Source organism: Babylonia areolata, chromosome 10 (genome assembly GCF_041734735.1).
Source record: "Babylonia areolata isolate BAREFJ2019XMU chromosome 10, ASM4173473v1, whole genome shotgun sequence".
Taxonomy (NCBI): Eukaryota; Metazoa; Mollusca; class Gastropoda; order Neogastropoda; family Buccinidae; genus Babylonia; species Babylonia areolata.
This window is the reverse complement of record NC_134885.1, coordinates 4,135,486-4,153,891: the sequence shown is the minus strand read 5'-3', so window position 1 is coordinate 4,153,891 and position 18,406 is coordinate 4,135,486. Positions and strand designations below refer to the sequence as shown.

The 18,406-nt window shown below is 39.0% G+C and overlaps 1 protein-coding gene across 2 annotated transcripts; it reads right to left on the bottom strand.

The window, feature by feature from the left end:
• Positions 1-284: 284 nt before the first annotated feature.
• Positions 285-16,043, bottom strand: LOC143286409 (transmembrane protein 41B-like). 2 transcript variants are annotated; one of them, XM_076593967.1, is made up of 7 exons: positions 15,965-16,043; positions 12,367-12,628; positions 8,205-8,333; positions 7,483-7,576; positions 5,871-5,975; positions 4,387-4,525; positions 285-3,513 (listed from the first exon to the last, which is right to left on the bottom strand). In XM_076593967.1, the coding sequence occupies exons 1-7, from the start codon at positions 16,023-16,025 to the stop codon at positions 3,344-3,346; spliced, it is 960 nt and encodes a 319-aa protein (XP_076450082.1). In that variant the 5' UTR covers positions 16,026-16,043; the 3' UTR covers positions 285-3,343. The 2 variants fall into 2 exon arrangements, with proteins under 2 accessions (XP_076450082.1, XP_076450083.1); XM_076593968.1 differs by having other exon boundaries at positions 15,884-16,015.
• Between the last annotated feature and the right edge of the window lie 2,363 nt (positions 16,044-18,406).

The window sequence follows — 18,406 nt, the reverse complement described above, 5'->3', positions numbered from 1 at the left end:
GTGAGACATTATTTTGTTTATATGCATGTACATGTGTGTGTGAGAGTATACATGTGTGTGTGTGTGTGTGTGTGTGTATAATCATGTGCGAGACATTATTTTGTTTATATGCATGTACATGTGTGTGTGTGTGTGTGTGTGTGTGTGCGTACGCGCATATATTGTGTGGGCAAATCTGCAACGATGCGCACACACACACACACACACACACACACACACACACTGACTATTGACCAACCTGTTCTCTCCCCCACCACATCAACAGGGGAGACAACAGTGGAATGGGTGGGGAGGGGGGGGGGGGAGTACAGAGGGAGGGGCACACAAGCACTACACTCTTACCATCGACATCGCCTGTCAGACATGACCGCTAATCACTGAACACCATCACACACATCACTACCACCACGAACACCACAACACACACCGTCACAAACCAAACACTTCACAGACATCAACCACACCACAACGCTCAAAACACTTTCCACAATTTAACTATACTACCCTAACTCTAATGAGCAGGATAAAAAAACAAACAAAAAAGCAATGCTCATAGAATAAGAGGTTACAGTGAAAATTTGAAATCCATACCTAAAAAGAATTTATATATATATATATATATATATATATATATATATATATATATAAGTACAATACCATGTTTCAAACAAAAGGGAAAAGTTACCTGATCACAAGAGCACAAAATATACATCTAATTACCCACTCCACAAACCAATAAATGAACCATTCTCAAGCCACACATCGTGGGAAACTATCTGTGAACGAATGCCGACAATCTGGGAATGTTGAGTTAAGTCAATAAATTCCTGACGGTCTGAAAGCTGCAGTGTATTCAGCCTCAGAATAAACCATGACATTCCGCAACAGCACTGCTTCTGCTTTCCTCTGAAGCTTTGCATTGCATTGCATTGCATTGCATTGCAAAAGGGCAAACACCACAAGAGACAAACATAAAGAAGGAACAACAAATGAGAATAAAAGCATACATGTTACAACAAAGATTTTTTTTTTTTTTTTTACAGATCAAATGCCTAACAGTACAATTAATCAACCCATCATAGCTTCCGTGTGTCCTTTAGGAACACTTACGTCCCATCTGGGACAAAATTCAGATCACAAACATGAGAGAAATTGTCAAAGCTAATGATTCATAAAATGGGAAAAGCAGTGTTCAAATAGGCTCTCTCTTTGTCCATAATGATCTTAACCTCAATATGTAACCCTTCTTTAATGTATGTATAAAGCAAGTGTGTACTGATTTAAATATATTCTCCTCTTCCTTAGAGTAAAAAAAAAAAAAAAAAAAAAAAGGAAGCATTGTTGACTAACTCACTGTGCATGCATACACACGCAGTACACACGCATGTGCGTTGGCTCTTCCATCCCCTTTGCAGTTATACAAACAATTCATAAAAGGAAGCATTATTAGCATTCATCTGTTCCAATTCCAGTCTCAAGATTTTCTAAGCACAAAACCGTCACTGTGAATGCAGCAAATACAACATCTTACGTTTTGGTGTATTTCATCTGGGTTCTGTTCACACGGCACATGGTTTCAAACAATCCACACAGAAACAGGATTTCCACAACACAATTCATGGTAAAAAATGGTTCAGATTAATCTCTTTAGTTACACTTACAGCATTCTGTGAAGTCACATAAAGTCGGCTCCTCAGAACTCCGTATCTGACTGATGCTTATCTGTTTAAAAGAACGATACAGACACAGAGCACAGACAGACAGACATGTGGTTTACTTAACATCACATTCAAAGGATAAATTTCTCACTTCCAAGTAAAGTGAAAAGCTTTCATTCCAAATGCTAGCATATCAGTGATCCAATACTCATAATGATGCCAAGAAGGCAAATTACTTATCTTCAAAAAGAGAAGGCATAGTGTCTTGCTTTTCATGCAAGGAAACTTAAATCCTAAATTCCCAAATTCATGACTGTCATTTTTTTTTTTATTCCTTAATTTTCTTATCAAACAATACCGCTCTCCAAATATTCCTTACTATATTTATTGTCACATTGATAACTAATTCTTATCAGATTTTGCTAAATTTCAATTTTAATCTCTGTTCAGTTTGTACTGGACAACAACAAAAAAAACAACAAACCCAAAAACTGAAACAAACAAACACAAAAAAACGCTTAAGGAACACAACTACTTTCCAAAACTTGAAAATAAAAAAAATAAAAAACATAAGTATGTGTAGTTAAAAAAAAAATGATAATCATAAACAGACATGGAAGCACTATCTTAAAGCTGGCTTGACTGTCTTTTCTCTCTCTTTTTTAACATTTTTTTTTTATTGCTATTTCATCAATTGTTACATGAGCTGCAGACAAAGAAACAGAAAAATAAAAGAGAATAAAACATAACACAAAACAAGAACAAAAGGGGAAAAAAAGTGTGTGTATACCCCATCATCTTTTTTCAGACTTGCCTCTTCCTCAGCCACAATCTTCTTCACTGAAATACGGATGTTCTCCAAGAAAAAAAAAAAAAAGCTAAATTCATGTAGCCATGACCACAAAAAGCAAAGCTTTTTCCAAACATTCCAGTGACATAAAAAAATTTAAATGATCTTGGTACAAATCCGTTATGTGTTGTCAAAATACAAAATTGGAAAAACGGTAATTTGTACAGCCCACTCCATTGCTTTGGTAATATCAAGAAGGTGGCGGAGACGACAGTTAAAGGAAATACTGGGGAAAAGTTTTCTATCCAAGCAGACTGGACTCATCCTCTGCTGGGCCTAAACCTTTTGTTTCCAACTGATGTGAACAGTATGAACCAGTGGAAGATGAATGAGCTTGTCAGCCTGTGCGATCAACGAATTAAATTTCAGTCAGTGTAATGAACTCAAAAACAGTCATGGTCTTGTGGTTGGTGCGCAATACACATGATTTAGTTTGATTTGATTTCTTCTGAAGTGCACAGGGTCATAGTCAAACACACAATGATCTGTTATTTGCTGGGGGGGGGAAGAAAGAAATGATTTGGAAACCCTCCTATCTATATATGTGAGAACAAATAAACACACGTGCGAACACACTCTAACAAACTTCAACACACACACACGCACATGCACACACACACGCTCATGCTATCTTCAAAAGCATATAGGAACGCTGGTTTTCTTCTCACGCCGACTCATTTATTGTCAGTGTTTCTCATCCTTCACACACACACACACACACACACACACACACAGAGCAGCCAGCTCACACCACATGCTCACGCCTCCTGCTCATCACAATGGCCCCCACTCGCTGCACCCAGCCCTCGTGCAGACCCCCCCTCCCCACCTCCTGCTATTCCAGCTTCTTCTTCAGGCGCTCCTTGAAGACGACGGGCAGCAGGGAGAGCACGGCGAAGACGGCCAGCAGACCAAAGTAGCTCCAGGTGAAGGGCTCCCCGTAGGACGTCAGCTTGTGCAGTGTGGTGCCCGCCTGGATCATCACGAAGGACGGCGGGCCCACACCTGTGTGGCAAGGGACACAACCATGCTTCTTTTGTCAGCCACACTGACACAACATGTCTCAACAACACCTGTGTGTTACTCTCCAATAATAACAATCACTGTACATTCCTCTCTCTCTATATATATCACTTGTGCCTTCAAACACCTCAAAGCATGGCATTCACACAAACCAAACAACAGCAAAGACACACACACACACGCACGAACACACAGATGAGATGCAGAGCCCAGAATACAGTGTATGGAACAGAGTACATGTACCTTCTTTACAAAGACACAACCAATAACCAATACTGGCTCCTGCAACGTATAAATCCAGATCCAGAGAACCAGAGCCGCCGTGTTTCTCTCTCTTGAAGTTGGGCGTGCAAAGAATTCTATCATGAGCTGCAGAAAGGACGTACTTCTCAAAAATACCCCAATGTGCAGGTCCAGAAATTTTCTTCGTTACATTTTCAGGACTTGTCACTTATCCGTTTTCAGATTAAAACAAAAGGTATGTCATGGATCTGTTTTACAAATGAAAACAACAAGTTTTACAATCTGACTTTTCAGGACTTAAAAAAAAACACAAAGGCATTACAAATTTAAACAAGTTTTACAACTTGACTTTTCAGGACTTAAAAAAAGGCAAGTCATTTTATCTGTTTTACAAATTAAAACAACAAGTTTTACAACTTGACTTTTCAGGACTTAAAAAAAAAAAAAAGCATTTCATTTTATCTGTTTTACAAATCAAAACAACAAGTTTTACAAACGGACTTTTCAGGACTTAAAAAAAGGCTGGCCATTTTTATTTGTTTTACACATTCAAACGCCAAGTTTTACAACCTACAGGTACGAAGCCTGCCCCTCCCTGCGCTGTGTTCTCACCTAGGACGGTGCCGATGAAGAACGGCAAGAGGGGCACGTTGATGACAGGAGACACGATGTTGATGAACCAGTTGGGCAGGAAGGGGGTGATGCGCAGGAACAGGATGTAGTTCAGCAGGTGGTCCCGGTGGTGATCCACCTGAAGCACCACAAAAGGCGGGGAGACAAATGTGAAGACAGAGGGGGTTGAGGTTCGAATTCCCGTGTTTCAGTTTCTCAAGAAGGAAATTCTGCATCTGAACGAACGTATCTACATATATGTAAAAATATATATATATGCTACACCACACCTGGTTGACAGATGCCTCACCAGCAGTCAGGCCTTGTGTGTATGACACACACACACACACACACACACAAATACACATATATATATATATGTGTGTGTGTGTGTGTGGAGTGATGGCCTAGAGGTAACGCGTCCACCTAGGAAGCGAGAAAATCTGAGCGCGCTGGTTCACACACACACACAAATACACATATATATATATATATATATCTGTGTGTGTGGAGTGATGGCCTAGAGGTAACGTGTCCACCTAGGAAGCGAGAAAATCTGAGCGCGCTAGTTCAAATCATGGCTCAGCCGCCGATATTTTCACCTCCTCCACTAGACCTTGAGTAGTGGTCTGGGCACTAGCAATCGGACGAGACAATAAACCCAGGACCCGTGAGCAGCATGCACTTAGCGCATGTAAAAGAACCCACGGCAACAAAAGGGTTGTTCCTGGCAAAATTCTGTAGAAAAATCCACATCGATAGGAAAAACAAACAAAGCAGCATGCAGGAAAAAAAATTTTTAAATGGCAGGTGGCACTGTAGTGTAGCGACGCACTCTCCCTGGGGAGAGCAGCCCGAATTTCACACAAAGAAATCTGTTGTGACAAAAAGAGAAATACAATAATACAGTACAATATATATATATTTATCTATATATTTATATAGATAGATATATTTAGATTTCAAATTCATGTAAATTCCATTTGGAACAGTAATGATGTGTATTAAAGCACCATAAAAGGAGAAAGAGGATTAGTCCAGCAAGTGGTCCACCTGCAGCATCATAAATCACAAAGGGACCAGAAGGGTGGGGGCGGGGGCGGGGAGGAAAGGTGAGGGAGGCGGGGGCACTGGGGGTCAGAACACTGTTCAACAAGGATATGGCAAAACACTACTTTAAAACGAGTTTAACATAGCAAAGAAGGAGGGAACAGGCAAACTGCCCACTCTACACACATCAGACTGTACGATGCGTTGTGTGCTGAAGTGAATGGATGCGCATGTGTCGGCATCACCTTGCAGCCGACAGACAGAAAAACAACCAGTGGAGGAAGAAAGCTTGAACAACAAAATCACAAAATTTATTGTGAATAAGAAAAAACAACAACAACAAAAACCACAAAAATGAGGGGAAAAAAAACCCCAAAGTGTCAAAATACAGAATGTGAAAGACACAAGACGGGTTAGAGCCTGAGCGTTTTTACCTGCTGCTGCCACTGAGCGATGCGTTCTGGAATGTACTTCTCCACCAGTCTGTGGCTGATCATGAAAGACAGAAGGTAGCACAGAGACGCCCCTATACCTGAACACTGCAACAACACCACACACACACACACACACACAATTAAAGCCTGGAAATAAATTACAAAAAAGTATCTAACCCAACAAAATGTAGAAAAATAATATGTGTCACTCTGTGTGTGTGTGTGTGTGTGTGTGTGTGTGTGTGTGTGTGTGTGTGTGTGTGTGTGAACAGAATAGAATAGAATGGGATACTTTTTATTGTCATAAAACCTTAAAGTTTATAAGACACAATGAAACATTCACATGAGCATATTAAGAAGAGGAACATTCATGAACAAATTTCGCCAGCCTTGGCTGTATTTCTGTTAGAAGGATCAATTCACTAGGCTTTGCATTTGGACGACATATATCGATTAGGAATCTGTGTCTGTAAGTATTGTACTTTACACAATTGTCTAAAAGGTGAATCTCATCTTCTAAACTGTTACAAGTATCACACAGTCTTTGTTCTTTCGGTGTATTTTTATATGTGTGTGTGAGTGTGTGTGTGTGTGTGTGTGTGTGTGTGTGACTGAAGCCTGATAGAACGGCACAAAATGAATGATGAAAGCCAGAAGACAGCATTCAGTCTGCTCTGCTTATGTAGGCAACCTGTTGAACAAATGACCCCATGTTTGTACAAAACAATGCTTGCAAGTTTTTGGTTTCCTACCAAGGATAGGCACTATATAAGCATCCGTTTAAGTATCAATATCAACCAATCCAACAAAAGCTCGCTGTCTCACATACGTACAGTCTCACAGGACATGCACACTGAGAAACAAGACAGACTGTGTAAATAGCAGACTTGACAACAACAACACACACACACACAAAAAATCATTCTCCATGTTTGGCTGGAAGCAATGTTCTCCAACATTGGTGACACAAGCCTGCAGTATTACATGTCCATCCTGTTACTCCTTCCACCACCTCTCCCCCAACCTTTCCCCTCCACTTCCACCCTAACCCAAACAACAGTGTGACATCTCTCCACACCGCACAAAACCTAACAAGACAGCTTGTGAACCAGGTACTCACCAGACATACAGGGTTGCATACCTTCACACAGCACAAAACATGAACAACACTGTTAAACAGGTACTCACCAGACATACAGGGTGACATCTCTTCACACAGCACAAAACATGAACAACACTGTTAAACAGGTACTCACCAGACATACAGGGTGACATCTCTTCACACAGCACAAAACATGAACAACACTGTTAAACAGGTACTCACCAGACATACAGGGTGACATCTCTTCACACAGCACAAAACTAACATGAACAACACAGCTTGTGAAACAGGTACTCACCAGACATACAGGGTGACATCTCTTCACACAGCACAAAACATGAACAACACTGTTAAACAGGTACTCACCAGACATACAGGGTGACATCCCTTCACACAGCACAAAACATGAACAACACAGCTTGTGAAACAGGTACTCACCAGACATACAGGGTGACATCCCTTCACACAGCACAAAACATGAACAACACAGCTTGTGAAACAGGTACTCACCAGACATACAAGCGGCAGTGCTAAAAGGAAAGGGTACAGGAAGCCTGAGATTATGCTGAGAAATATTGACCCTGGTATAGCAAATGTTTGCAAGCTGCAAAAAAGTTAAGGAGCATTCTGATTTTCTCAAATTAATGAATTGAAAGAAGCCAAAGATGCCTGACATAAGCAAAACTGAGCAGAGCCACACCAAAATTATTCTTAAACAAAGAAGAGAGATGTATGCATATATAAAAGAGAGTCTAACATTATTCTTAAATAGTAAAACACTAAAAATTAAATTCCTTGAGATCCTTTATGTGATTAAAAAAAAAGTTATTATAAAATAAAAGTATGGTTTCTTTACACAGATTCCAAAACAGAAAGCGGTTTTGTTTGTCCATTAAACAGTCAGTAATTACTGTTAATTGTGAAGCTTGACACCAAGTATCAATTCTATTGTGATAATTTTTTTTTTTTTTTTTTTTTTTTTTTTTTTTAATGTGTAAGTACCACTGTACTTTAAAGACAGTTTGTTTTGTACAATTTATGAAGGTTAACACTCTTACAGACATTTTGTTTTGTACAATCTACGAAGGCTGTCTGCGTGTTACATGATACATTTTTTCCATTCTCCCCCGCCACAGAATCAAATACAAATGACTTGGTTTCCAGCCATGAAACAGATCAGTGGCCCCCTAACTGAATCCAGCCCTTATCAGTATCGCACACGAAAAGGATACAAGATGTATGTGACAAAAAAGGCCAATAAAACTTGGTAGAAATATTTGTCCTTGTATCTGGACAACACGCGGGCTAGGTTCTTGGCGTCCTCTAGACTTCTGGGCACTTTGATGTACTGGTATTCATCTCTGAAACATATGTACTGAACATTGAAATATTAATCACAGCGTCATGGGTCTCTGGATAGGTACTGTGCAGTGAAATATTAATCAAGGTGTCATGGATCTCTGGATAGGTACTGTGCAGTGAAATATTAATCAAGGTGTCATGGATCTCTGGAACAAAGACACTGCCCAATGAAAGTTGAAACACTAATCATTGTGTCATATCTCTGGAACACAGACACTGCTCAATGAAAGTTGAAACACTAATCATTGTGTCATGGATCTCTGGAACACAGACACTGCCCAATGAAAGTTGAAACACTAATCATTGTGTCATATCTCTGGAACACAGACACTGCTCAATGAAAGTTGAAACATTAATCATTGTGTCATATCTCTGGAACACAGACACTGCCCAATGAAAGTTGAAACACTAATCATTGTGTCATGGATCTCTGGAACACAGACACTGCTCAATGAAAGTTGAAACACTAATCATTGTGTCATATCTCTGGAACAAAGACACTGCCCAATGAAAGTTGAAACACTAATCATTGTGTCATATCTCTGGAACACAGACACTGCTCAATGAAATATCAGTCACTGTGTCATGATTATCTGAGGTACTGGTATTTGAAACACAGATACTGCCCACTGAAACATTAATCGTTGTGTCATGAATACATGCAACACTAACAAAGCAAGAGGCCTGTCAAGATCTTTATGTGTTAATATTCATCATTAACTTATCCAAGATTACAGACAGGCCAGCTGTATAATGACTGGTTTCTCCACTGCAATGGGGGAATTCATTTAAAGCTTAGGGTTTTTTTCTGTGAAGAACTACGACTCTCGTAACAGGAGGCAAGGTTGCACTGGCTCTTAGTGCTGCAGCCTTCTGGACGAGTTGGCCTTTGGGAACATCATAACACTGACTGTTCTTTAACCCTCTTGGCCGAGACAGCAAAGATTTACGTAACTTGGGCAGTGTGGAGTGATGGCCTTGAGGTAACGCGTCTGCTTAGGAAGCGAGAGAATCTGAGCACGCTGATATGAATCACGGCTCAGCCGCCAATATTTTCTCCTCCTCCATTAGACCCTGAGTGGTGGTCTGGAGGCTAGTCATTTGGATGAGACGATACACTGAGGTCCCATGTGCAGCATGCACTTAGCGTGTGTAAAAGAAACCATGGCAACAAAAGGGTTGTTCCTGGCAAATTTCTGTTGAAAAATCCACTTTGATAGGAAAAACAAAAACAAAAAAACAAAAACAAAAAAATTTAAAAATTGGGTGGCACTCTCAGTGTAGCAACTCACTCTCCCTGGGGAAAGCAGCCCGCATTTCACACAGAGAAAATCTGTTGTGACAAAAAAAGGAGAAATACAAATATGAATACACTCTCCACTACTATCAGATTCTAGCCCAGATAGTTGAGACAATAGTTGCCTCCATTACTGTTCTGATGATCACAGACATGACCAACTATCATACCATACAATATAACGGTAAGTACTGATCACAGACATGACCGACTATCACACCATACAATATAACGGTAAGTACTGATCACAGACATGACCGACTATCACACCATACAATATAACGGTAAGTACTGATCACAGACATGACCGACTATCACACCATACAATATAACGGTAAGCACTGATCACAGACATGACCGACTATCATACCATACAATATAGTGGTAAGTACTGATCACAGACATGACCGACTATCATACCATACAATATAGTGGTAAGTACTGATCACAGACATGACCGACTATCATACCATACAATATAATGGTAAGTACTGATCACAGACATGACCGACTATCATACCATACAATATAATGGTAAGTACTGATCACAGACATGACCGACTATCATACCATACAATATAACGGTAAGTACTGATCACAGACATGACCAACTATCACACCATACAATATAGTGGTAAGTACTGATCACAGACATGACCGACTATCATACTATTATCATACCATACAATATAATGGTAAGTACTGATCACAGACATGACCGACTATCATACTATACAATATAATGGTAAGTACTGATCACAGACATGACCGACTATCATACCATACAATACAGTGGTAAGTACTGATCACAGACATGACCGACTATCATACCATACAATATAATGGTAAGTACAGATCACAGACATGACCGACTATCATACCATACAATATAGTGGTAAGTACTGATCACAGACATGACCGACTATCATACCATACAATATAACGGTAAGTACTGATCACAGACATGACCGACTATCATACCATACAATATAACGGTAAGTACTGATCACAGACATGACCGACTATCTCACCATACAATATAACGGTAAGTACTGATCACAGACATGACTGACTATCATACCATACAATATAATGGTAAGTACTGATCACAGACATGACCGACTATCATACCATACAATATAATGGTAAGTACAGATCACAGATATGACCGACTATCATACCATACAATATAAAGGTAAGTACTGAGCACAGACATGACCGACTATCATACCATACAATATAACAGTAAGTACAGATCACAGACATGACCGACTATCATACCATACAATATAACGGTAAGTACTGATCACAGACATGACCGACTATCACACCATACAATATAATGGTAAGTACTGATCACAGACATGACCGACTATCACACCATACAATATAATGGTAAGTACTGATCACAGACATGACCGACTATCACACCATACAATATAACGGTAAGTACTGATCACAGACATGACCGACTATCACACCATACAATATAACGGTAAGTACTGATCACAGACATGACCGACTATCATACCATACAATATAATGGTAAGTACTGATCACAGACATGACCGACTATCATACCATACAGTATAATGGTAAGTACTGATAATAGACATGACCGACTATCATACCATACAATATATACAATATAACGGTAAGTACTGATCACAGACATGACCGACTATCATACCATACAATATATACAATATAATGGTAAGTACTGATCACAGACATGACTGACTATCATACCATACAATATAATGGTAAGTACAGATCACAGACATGACCGACTATCACACCATACAATATAAAGGTAAGTACTGATCACAGACATGACCAACTATCATACCATACAATATAACGGTAAGTACAGATCACAGACATGACCGACTATCATACCATACAATATAATGGTAAGTACTGATCACAGACATGACCGACTATCATACCATACAATATAATGGTAAGTACTGATCACAGACATGACCAACTATCATACCATACAGTTTCAGTTTCAGTTGCTCAAGGAGGCGTCACTGCGCTCGGACAAACCATATACGCTACACCACATCTGCCAAGCATACCATACAATATAATGGTAAGTACTGATCACAGACATGACCGACTATCATACCATACAGTATAATGGTAAGTACTGATAACAGACATGACCGACTATCATACCATACAATATATACAATATAACGGTAAGTACTGATCACAGACATGACCGACTATCATACCATACAATATAATGGTAAGTACTGATCACAGACATGACCAACTATCATACCACACAATATAACGGTAAGTACTGATCACAGACATGACCGACTATCATACTATACAATATAATGGTAAGTACTGATCACAGACATGACCGACTATCACACCATACAATATAACGGTAAGTACTGATCACAGACATGACCGACTATCACACCATACAATATAACGGTAAGCACTGATCACAGACATGACCGACTATCATACCATACAATATAACGGTAAGTACTGATCACAGACATGACCGACTATCATACCATAAAATATAAAGGTAAGTACTGATCACAGACATGACCGACTATCATACCATACAACGGTAAGTACAGATAGTCAGGGAAGCAGCTGCCTTCACTGCAGTTATACTGATCACAGACACGACCGACTATCACACCATACAAAATAAGGATAAGGACACCCAATGCCCAGACCAGGCCCCTGGCCCCACTCACTCGTCCAGCTTGGGGAAGGATCTGTAGACCACCAGCAGCCCGACGAGCGCCATGAGGAAGATCAGCCCCAGGAGAATGAAGGACCTGGTGCTGCTGCCAGTGTCTGCCCCTCCATCACCGTAGTCACTGCTCTTGTCCACACCGTTGCCCTTGGCAACGCCTTTCAAAGTCATTCTGTTCGGCACGCCGTCGTGGGACTGTGAGGCTGATTTGGTGTGGGGGGTGTGTGCTGCTTGCTTGTTGTGGTGGTCGCCGTTGTGGTCTGCAGGAACAGAGTAGAACTGAACATCATGTGGGGGGATGGTGGGGGGGGGGGGGGGGAGGGGATTCAGGTTGGGGTGGCAGAGGGTGGGGTGGGGGGAGGGGGGGAGGGAGTGTAATATCTAACATTCAGGAAAGATTTCATCAACATTGCAGGATGCAAGCTTCCTAATAGTTCAACAACTAAGTGAACTATCAACAACAACAAAAACAACATTTTAAGCCACTTCATTTTCTTTTAATCAACAAATAAAACCAGTTATCAAATGAGAAACAATTTATATGAAGATATACTTTAGTATAACTGTTGATATACAAAGATATATAAAATTTTAATTTAATATAACTGTTGATGTACAGACTATCATGTGTCTGTCATTTGATGCAAAGCCAGCAAAGCAGAAAGTCAACCAAGGCTGTTAACACAGCAACTGCAATGTCAAGCATGTTTGCAATACAGGAATCTTTTCAAAGATGCAAACTTTTTTCTTCTCTTTTTCTGGGAGCAGGCCTTATTTTATCATGACTGTGTTCAGAGTACACATGTACTACCGGTATATCATTTTCACCTGCTGACTGTGTAAAATACGTGGAATATGTTTTTTGTTTGTTTGTTGTTTTCTACAAAATATGACTGTAAGAATGTAGCCTTACAAACCAAGTAAAATGCATTGTCTTCCTTTCCACAAAACATATTTGAAGACAAAAATAGCAGAAGAAAAAACATGAGGATAAGGACTGAAGGAGGATGACAAAGAGAGAAAGATAGAGAAAATGAGAACGGCAAAGTGAAAATGAACATTACAGACATGGGCCATAATTAAAAAATAATGTAGGATGACTATACTTTCATCAAACTTGTAAAATACTGTATGCACTTTGTTTACAAATTACAGATAAGGCTTATTCAGTGAGAGACACATTAATTGAGAGAGCTCACAGACCTGACTAATTTTTCATCAGGTATTCTTTATTTGCCACAGAAAAATCAGTTTGACACACAATAGCAAAACTAGTCCAGAAAATATAGCTGCCCTAAAAAAAACACCTGAGAAATCAATCATCAAACGCATGATAAAAAAAAAAAAAAAGTCAAATATGCATTCTTGATTCATGCTGGAGTCAAAATCATTTCTAATTCATGCACAAAACAAAACAAAACAAAACTAGCATACAAAGATTTTCCAATGCTGCCAGCGATAAAGCCAAAGCCAACCCCCTCAGTCAAACCTTTTATCTTCATGTAAGTCCTGAGTAACTCTGTTCACAAGGTGACACCAAGACAGCATCCAAAGCACTGCCTCATTCTAATCATTCAAGCATTATTCAAAGTGTCTGATAATTCAATCAATGTGCCGAACAGAGTCAGAGCTTGCTTTATAAACAATAAAACATATAAATTCATTCATATATTTGTCTTTTTAACTTTTTGTGGCATACTTTGTATTATTCATTGTAAAGTGTATACATGTTTGTTTACTAGCATGTTTCTTCTTTATCCCCCAAAGTGTATAAACTTTATAGTCTTGCTAACTTAGTTCATCTTTAACATAAATTACACATTTTGTAAAATTGTATTTTCTCAAAATATGTGAAATGGAGTTTCTTACTTTCCTAATTTCAAGTCTGTTTGTTCTGTTACTGACCAACTGCTGAATGAAACATACATTTAATTAAAAAAAAAAAAAAAAAGTAACTGAACAGCTTGGGAGGATTCAGGGTTGGAGGGAGAGGGGTGGGGTGCAAGAGGGCAGGGTAGTCTGACACTCTCCAAGCCAGTCCAAGTGCTTTCTTCACAGTTCATGGATCTGATCCTCTCAACAACTCAACATTCATTCACTGACTTATTACCAGCAGACCTCAACACTTTCAAACATTTTCAGTTTACTTAAACACATTACAATATTTACATGCAAATTAATGCATCTTCCAACTTCCACATAAATTCAATCCAAACATGACATAAGGTATACTCTTGGTATTATTTATTGTAGCACTTACACTGTGTTACAGTATTTGAACATGTACTAATGTAGACAATTTACTTTCCTCACTGAAAAAAATACTTATCAGGGGAAGTTTCCTCTTTTACAAGTGTCTTTATGCAGTGCTTAATCACTATATATATAGTATACACTGTTTATATTGTTCTGTACTATGGATTCCCGGTGAGTAACCTAACACTCTAAACATTCATACATTTATATATCAGAAATCACAAGTAACCTATGGGCTAACCTAGGAAAAAACGTCAGACAGTGTCTGATTGTGACCTAATATTTCATCATCTATCTCTTATCTCTGCCCTAATTAATATACCTGTAGCATTTCTATTTACAAAACAAAAGTGATCTTGCCCTGTGTAACATACTGAGCATTCTAATGAATGTTTAAAATCAAATCAAAATAAGACAGCACCAAATGCGTAAAAAGACAAACTGGAAAGGGAAATTTTGTGACTAACTTGGTAGAGTACAATCCATCCTTGTTTCCCCTCCCATACCCACATAGCTGTACAATGTTACTTAAATCTTTGATGTATACATAATTAGTACTGTTTGCATGCATCAATGTGTTGTGTGTGTCACTCTGTGTGTGTGTGTGTGTGTGTGTGTGTGTTTGAGTGTGTGTATGTGTGTGTGAGTGTGTCTCTGTGTGTGTGTGTGTGTGCTGTGTGTGTGTGTGCGTGTGTGCTGTTTTGTTTGACTGTGTGCATGTGACTGTGAGACAGACACAGAGAGAGAGCGAGACAGACACAGAGACAGAGAGAGACACAGAGAGAGAGAGAGAGAGAGAGAGAGAGAGAGAGAGAGAGAGAGAGAGAGAGAGAGAGGTCATTCCCCAAACGAAATAATGCTTATTTTGTGAATAATACAAAACCAAAATATGATACCATCAGAGAATAAGTATTTCCTACTATGTGAGAGTCCTGTTCCTGATTTCGATCAGAGATGTGCACATTTCATCATATTCTGATAAATTATCTGTTCATGATGAAATTCTGTTTCAAAGTACTTTTTAACAATTTTTACAATGAAAGGTGTATATCTATTATCGTATTTTCAATTTTAGGCGTATGGATATTGATCAGGCAGCACAGTGAGGGTTAAAAGCAAACGGAATAACAGCTTAGGACTGGTGGAGCAGGCAGGGAAACGCATTCACTCATGTCCGTTTCGTGCTCTTGGAAAACTGGCCAGCACGGCAACAGTGCTCAACTGGGTCTGACATAATGCGACAAAACAAAAATACTGACATGATTTCTGAAGGACTCGAGAATACATCTGTCTCAAAGGAGGCCGAGGGGTGGCCCCTAGAGGACTAGGTCGAAGTCTACCTTCAAAATTTGCCCCAGTTGAATCCCCATACGACTGTGCTCCACTTGACATCGTCAACATCCACCATTACACTTGCAAGAAATAAAAAGCTGGATTGGTAAGGAGACATGGAATGTAAACAATTGCTGGTGTGCTGGTTGATTTAAATCCCACATCGTTCATGTCAACCCTGATCATGACTTCATCGAATCAAAAGGCAAACAGCTTTATCGGTTTTATGTTTCTTTGAGTTGGGAGAACACACCACACCACTCAAGAATATTACACCCCCACTCCCCACCCCCAAAATACAACAACCAACCAAACAACAAACAAAACCAAAATCAACAACAAAAACAAAACACGACTCGAGGCAAAGAAAAGCGGGGAAAATAACGTTTTGGTATATGATCTTGCACATTCTTTGTTTTTTAAGCGGGATATAGTGAAGTCTTTTTTTTTTCTTTCTTTTTTTTTAATGTCAAAGCAAAAATCCCCACTCCACCCCCTTTACCACATGTGCAACAAACTGAGATTTTAAAATATGACTATGCGGTCATCATCTGAAACAATAGTGTCCTGCCCATGAGGTCAAAAAGTCCATCCCCAGCTTTGGGTCGGGATCGAATGATCTGGTTGAGGTCATATAAACTCTTTGCTGGGTGGTGCATGTTGAGCATTTTTTGGTGACTCTTTCTTCAACGTGAACAGAAATACATAAGACCACCATACTGAAACTGTTAACAAGGTCCGAATTTCTATGATGCCGATATAGTCTTTGTGAGTTAAAGGTCTGAAAACAATAAGACTTGTATTGCCCTCTATATAATTGGAAGAAAAAAAAAGCTGATGTCACAGCATTTTTAAGAAAGGGTCTTAGTCTGAGCCAGGAAACTATCGACCAGTAAGTCTAACTTGTATCACATGCAAAATTCTAGATCCTTTGTAAGGGATGCCATTATTTCACACATATATAGATACAAATAATCTGTATGCTAAGTGCCAACATGGGTTTAGACATAAAAGGTTTTGTGTCACACGGCTTGTGGAGGTGATGGATGAAATTACTAAGTTACCTGTAAGACAAAGGTGACCCATTCAACATAATTTACTTAGATTTTCGTAAAGCCTTCGACAGTGTACCACATGAAAGAGTGTTAAAGAAACTAGAAGCTTATGGTATAGTCAGTAGTTTACACAAATGGACAAGAGATTTTCTGACAGGAAGAACCCAGAAAGTCAGAGTTGGGGATGAGTACTCCTCTGAGGCTGACGTTCGTAGTGGAACACCACAAGGAAGTATTCTAGACCAGTACTTTTTTTTCTAGTTTTATTAATGACCTTCCAGACAGTGTAAAATCATTTTTGTAATTTTTGTAAAACCTTTGCTGATATATGATACCAAAATATATGATAACACATGCAACAGCAGCATCCTGCAGCAAGATCTAGACAAACTCATTCTTGGACAGAGAAATGGAATCTGTATTTCAATGTGGACAAATGTAAAGTGATGCATGTTGGCAGAAGAAAAACATATACTATGCAACTTAATAACACTACAAACATAATAAAATCAAGTGACAATGAAAAAGACATAGGAGTCACTTTTGATAGTAATCTTTCATTTGACCTACATATTCATAACTGCATAAATAAAGCAAATCAAATGATTGGAATAATCAAAAGAACTTTTAATTATCGATCTTGACCGTGATGTTTTTTGCAAAACTATATAAAGCTCTTGTGTGATCTCACTTGGAGTATGGAAATAATATATGGTGTCCTCATCTGAAGGACAATCGATTGCAATTGAGAGGGTACAGAGAAGGGCCATAAAGCTTGTACATGAATGTATAGGTTCATGTTTTATAATGATCGATTAACTAAAATTATTTTCCCTTAAGGGTAGAAGGATACGTGGTGATCTCATTGAGACATATAAGCTTTTCAATGGTCATGTTGATGTATCTTGAGATCAGTTCTTCTCTGCACCTCAATACAGTTCTACAAGAAATACTGATGGAAATTTTTTGCACAACGTTCAAATACTAATACAAGAAAGCTTTGCTCCAGTAACCAATTTACGGATGTATGGAATCAACTGCCACTGCATTTAAAACAAGCACCACCAACTAACTCGTTCAAGAATCAACTGGACAATTCTACAAAATTTTTGACTATTTTTAGAGTTTGATGAATAAATAAAATGTTAGTGAAGGCGTCGAACCTTTACCAAAGTCTGTAACAGAATGTGTCATGAGATTAAAGAAGGGACTGTTTATAAGCTTCAAAACTTGTTTTTGTCCGTAACATATTGCTACTACAACTCCTTTACTACTACTACTACTACTACTACTACAAATGGTCCACTATAGTGACTCAGTGAGTCTACCGATCTCTTCTCTCTGTTTACCAGGAATGAAAATCCCGCTTTGATGCAGGTCATCTGTAACCATATG

Excerpts from the sequence above, each read along its gene's own strand:
- LOC143286409 (XM_076593967.1), bottom strand. The coding sequence starts at position 16,025 with ATGTTGACGATGTCAAGTGGAGCACAGTCGTATGGGGATTCAACTGGG. Across the intron at positions 5,976-7,482 it reads CACTGCCGCTTGTATGTCTG|TGTTCAGGTATAGGGGCGTC; the intron begins GTGAGTACCTGT and ends GTGTTGTTGCAG. Across the intron at positions 3,514-4,386 it reads CTTCATCGGCACCGTCCTAG|GTGTGGGCCCGCCGTCCTTC; the intron begins GTGAGAACACAG and ends CTTGCCACACAG.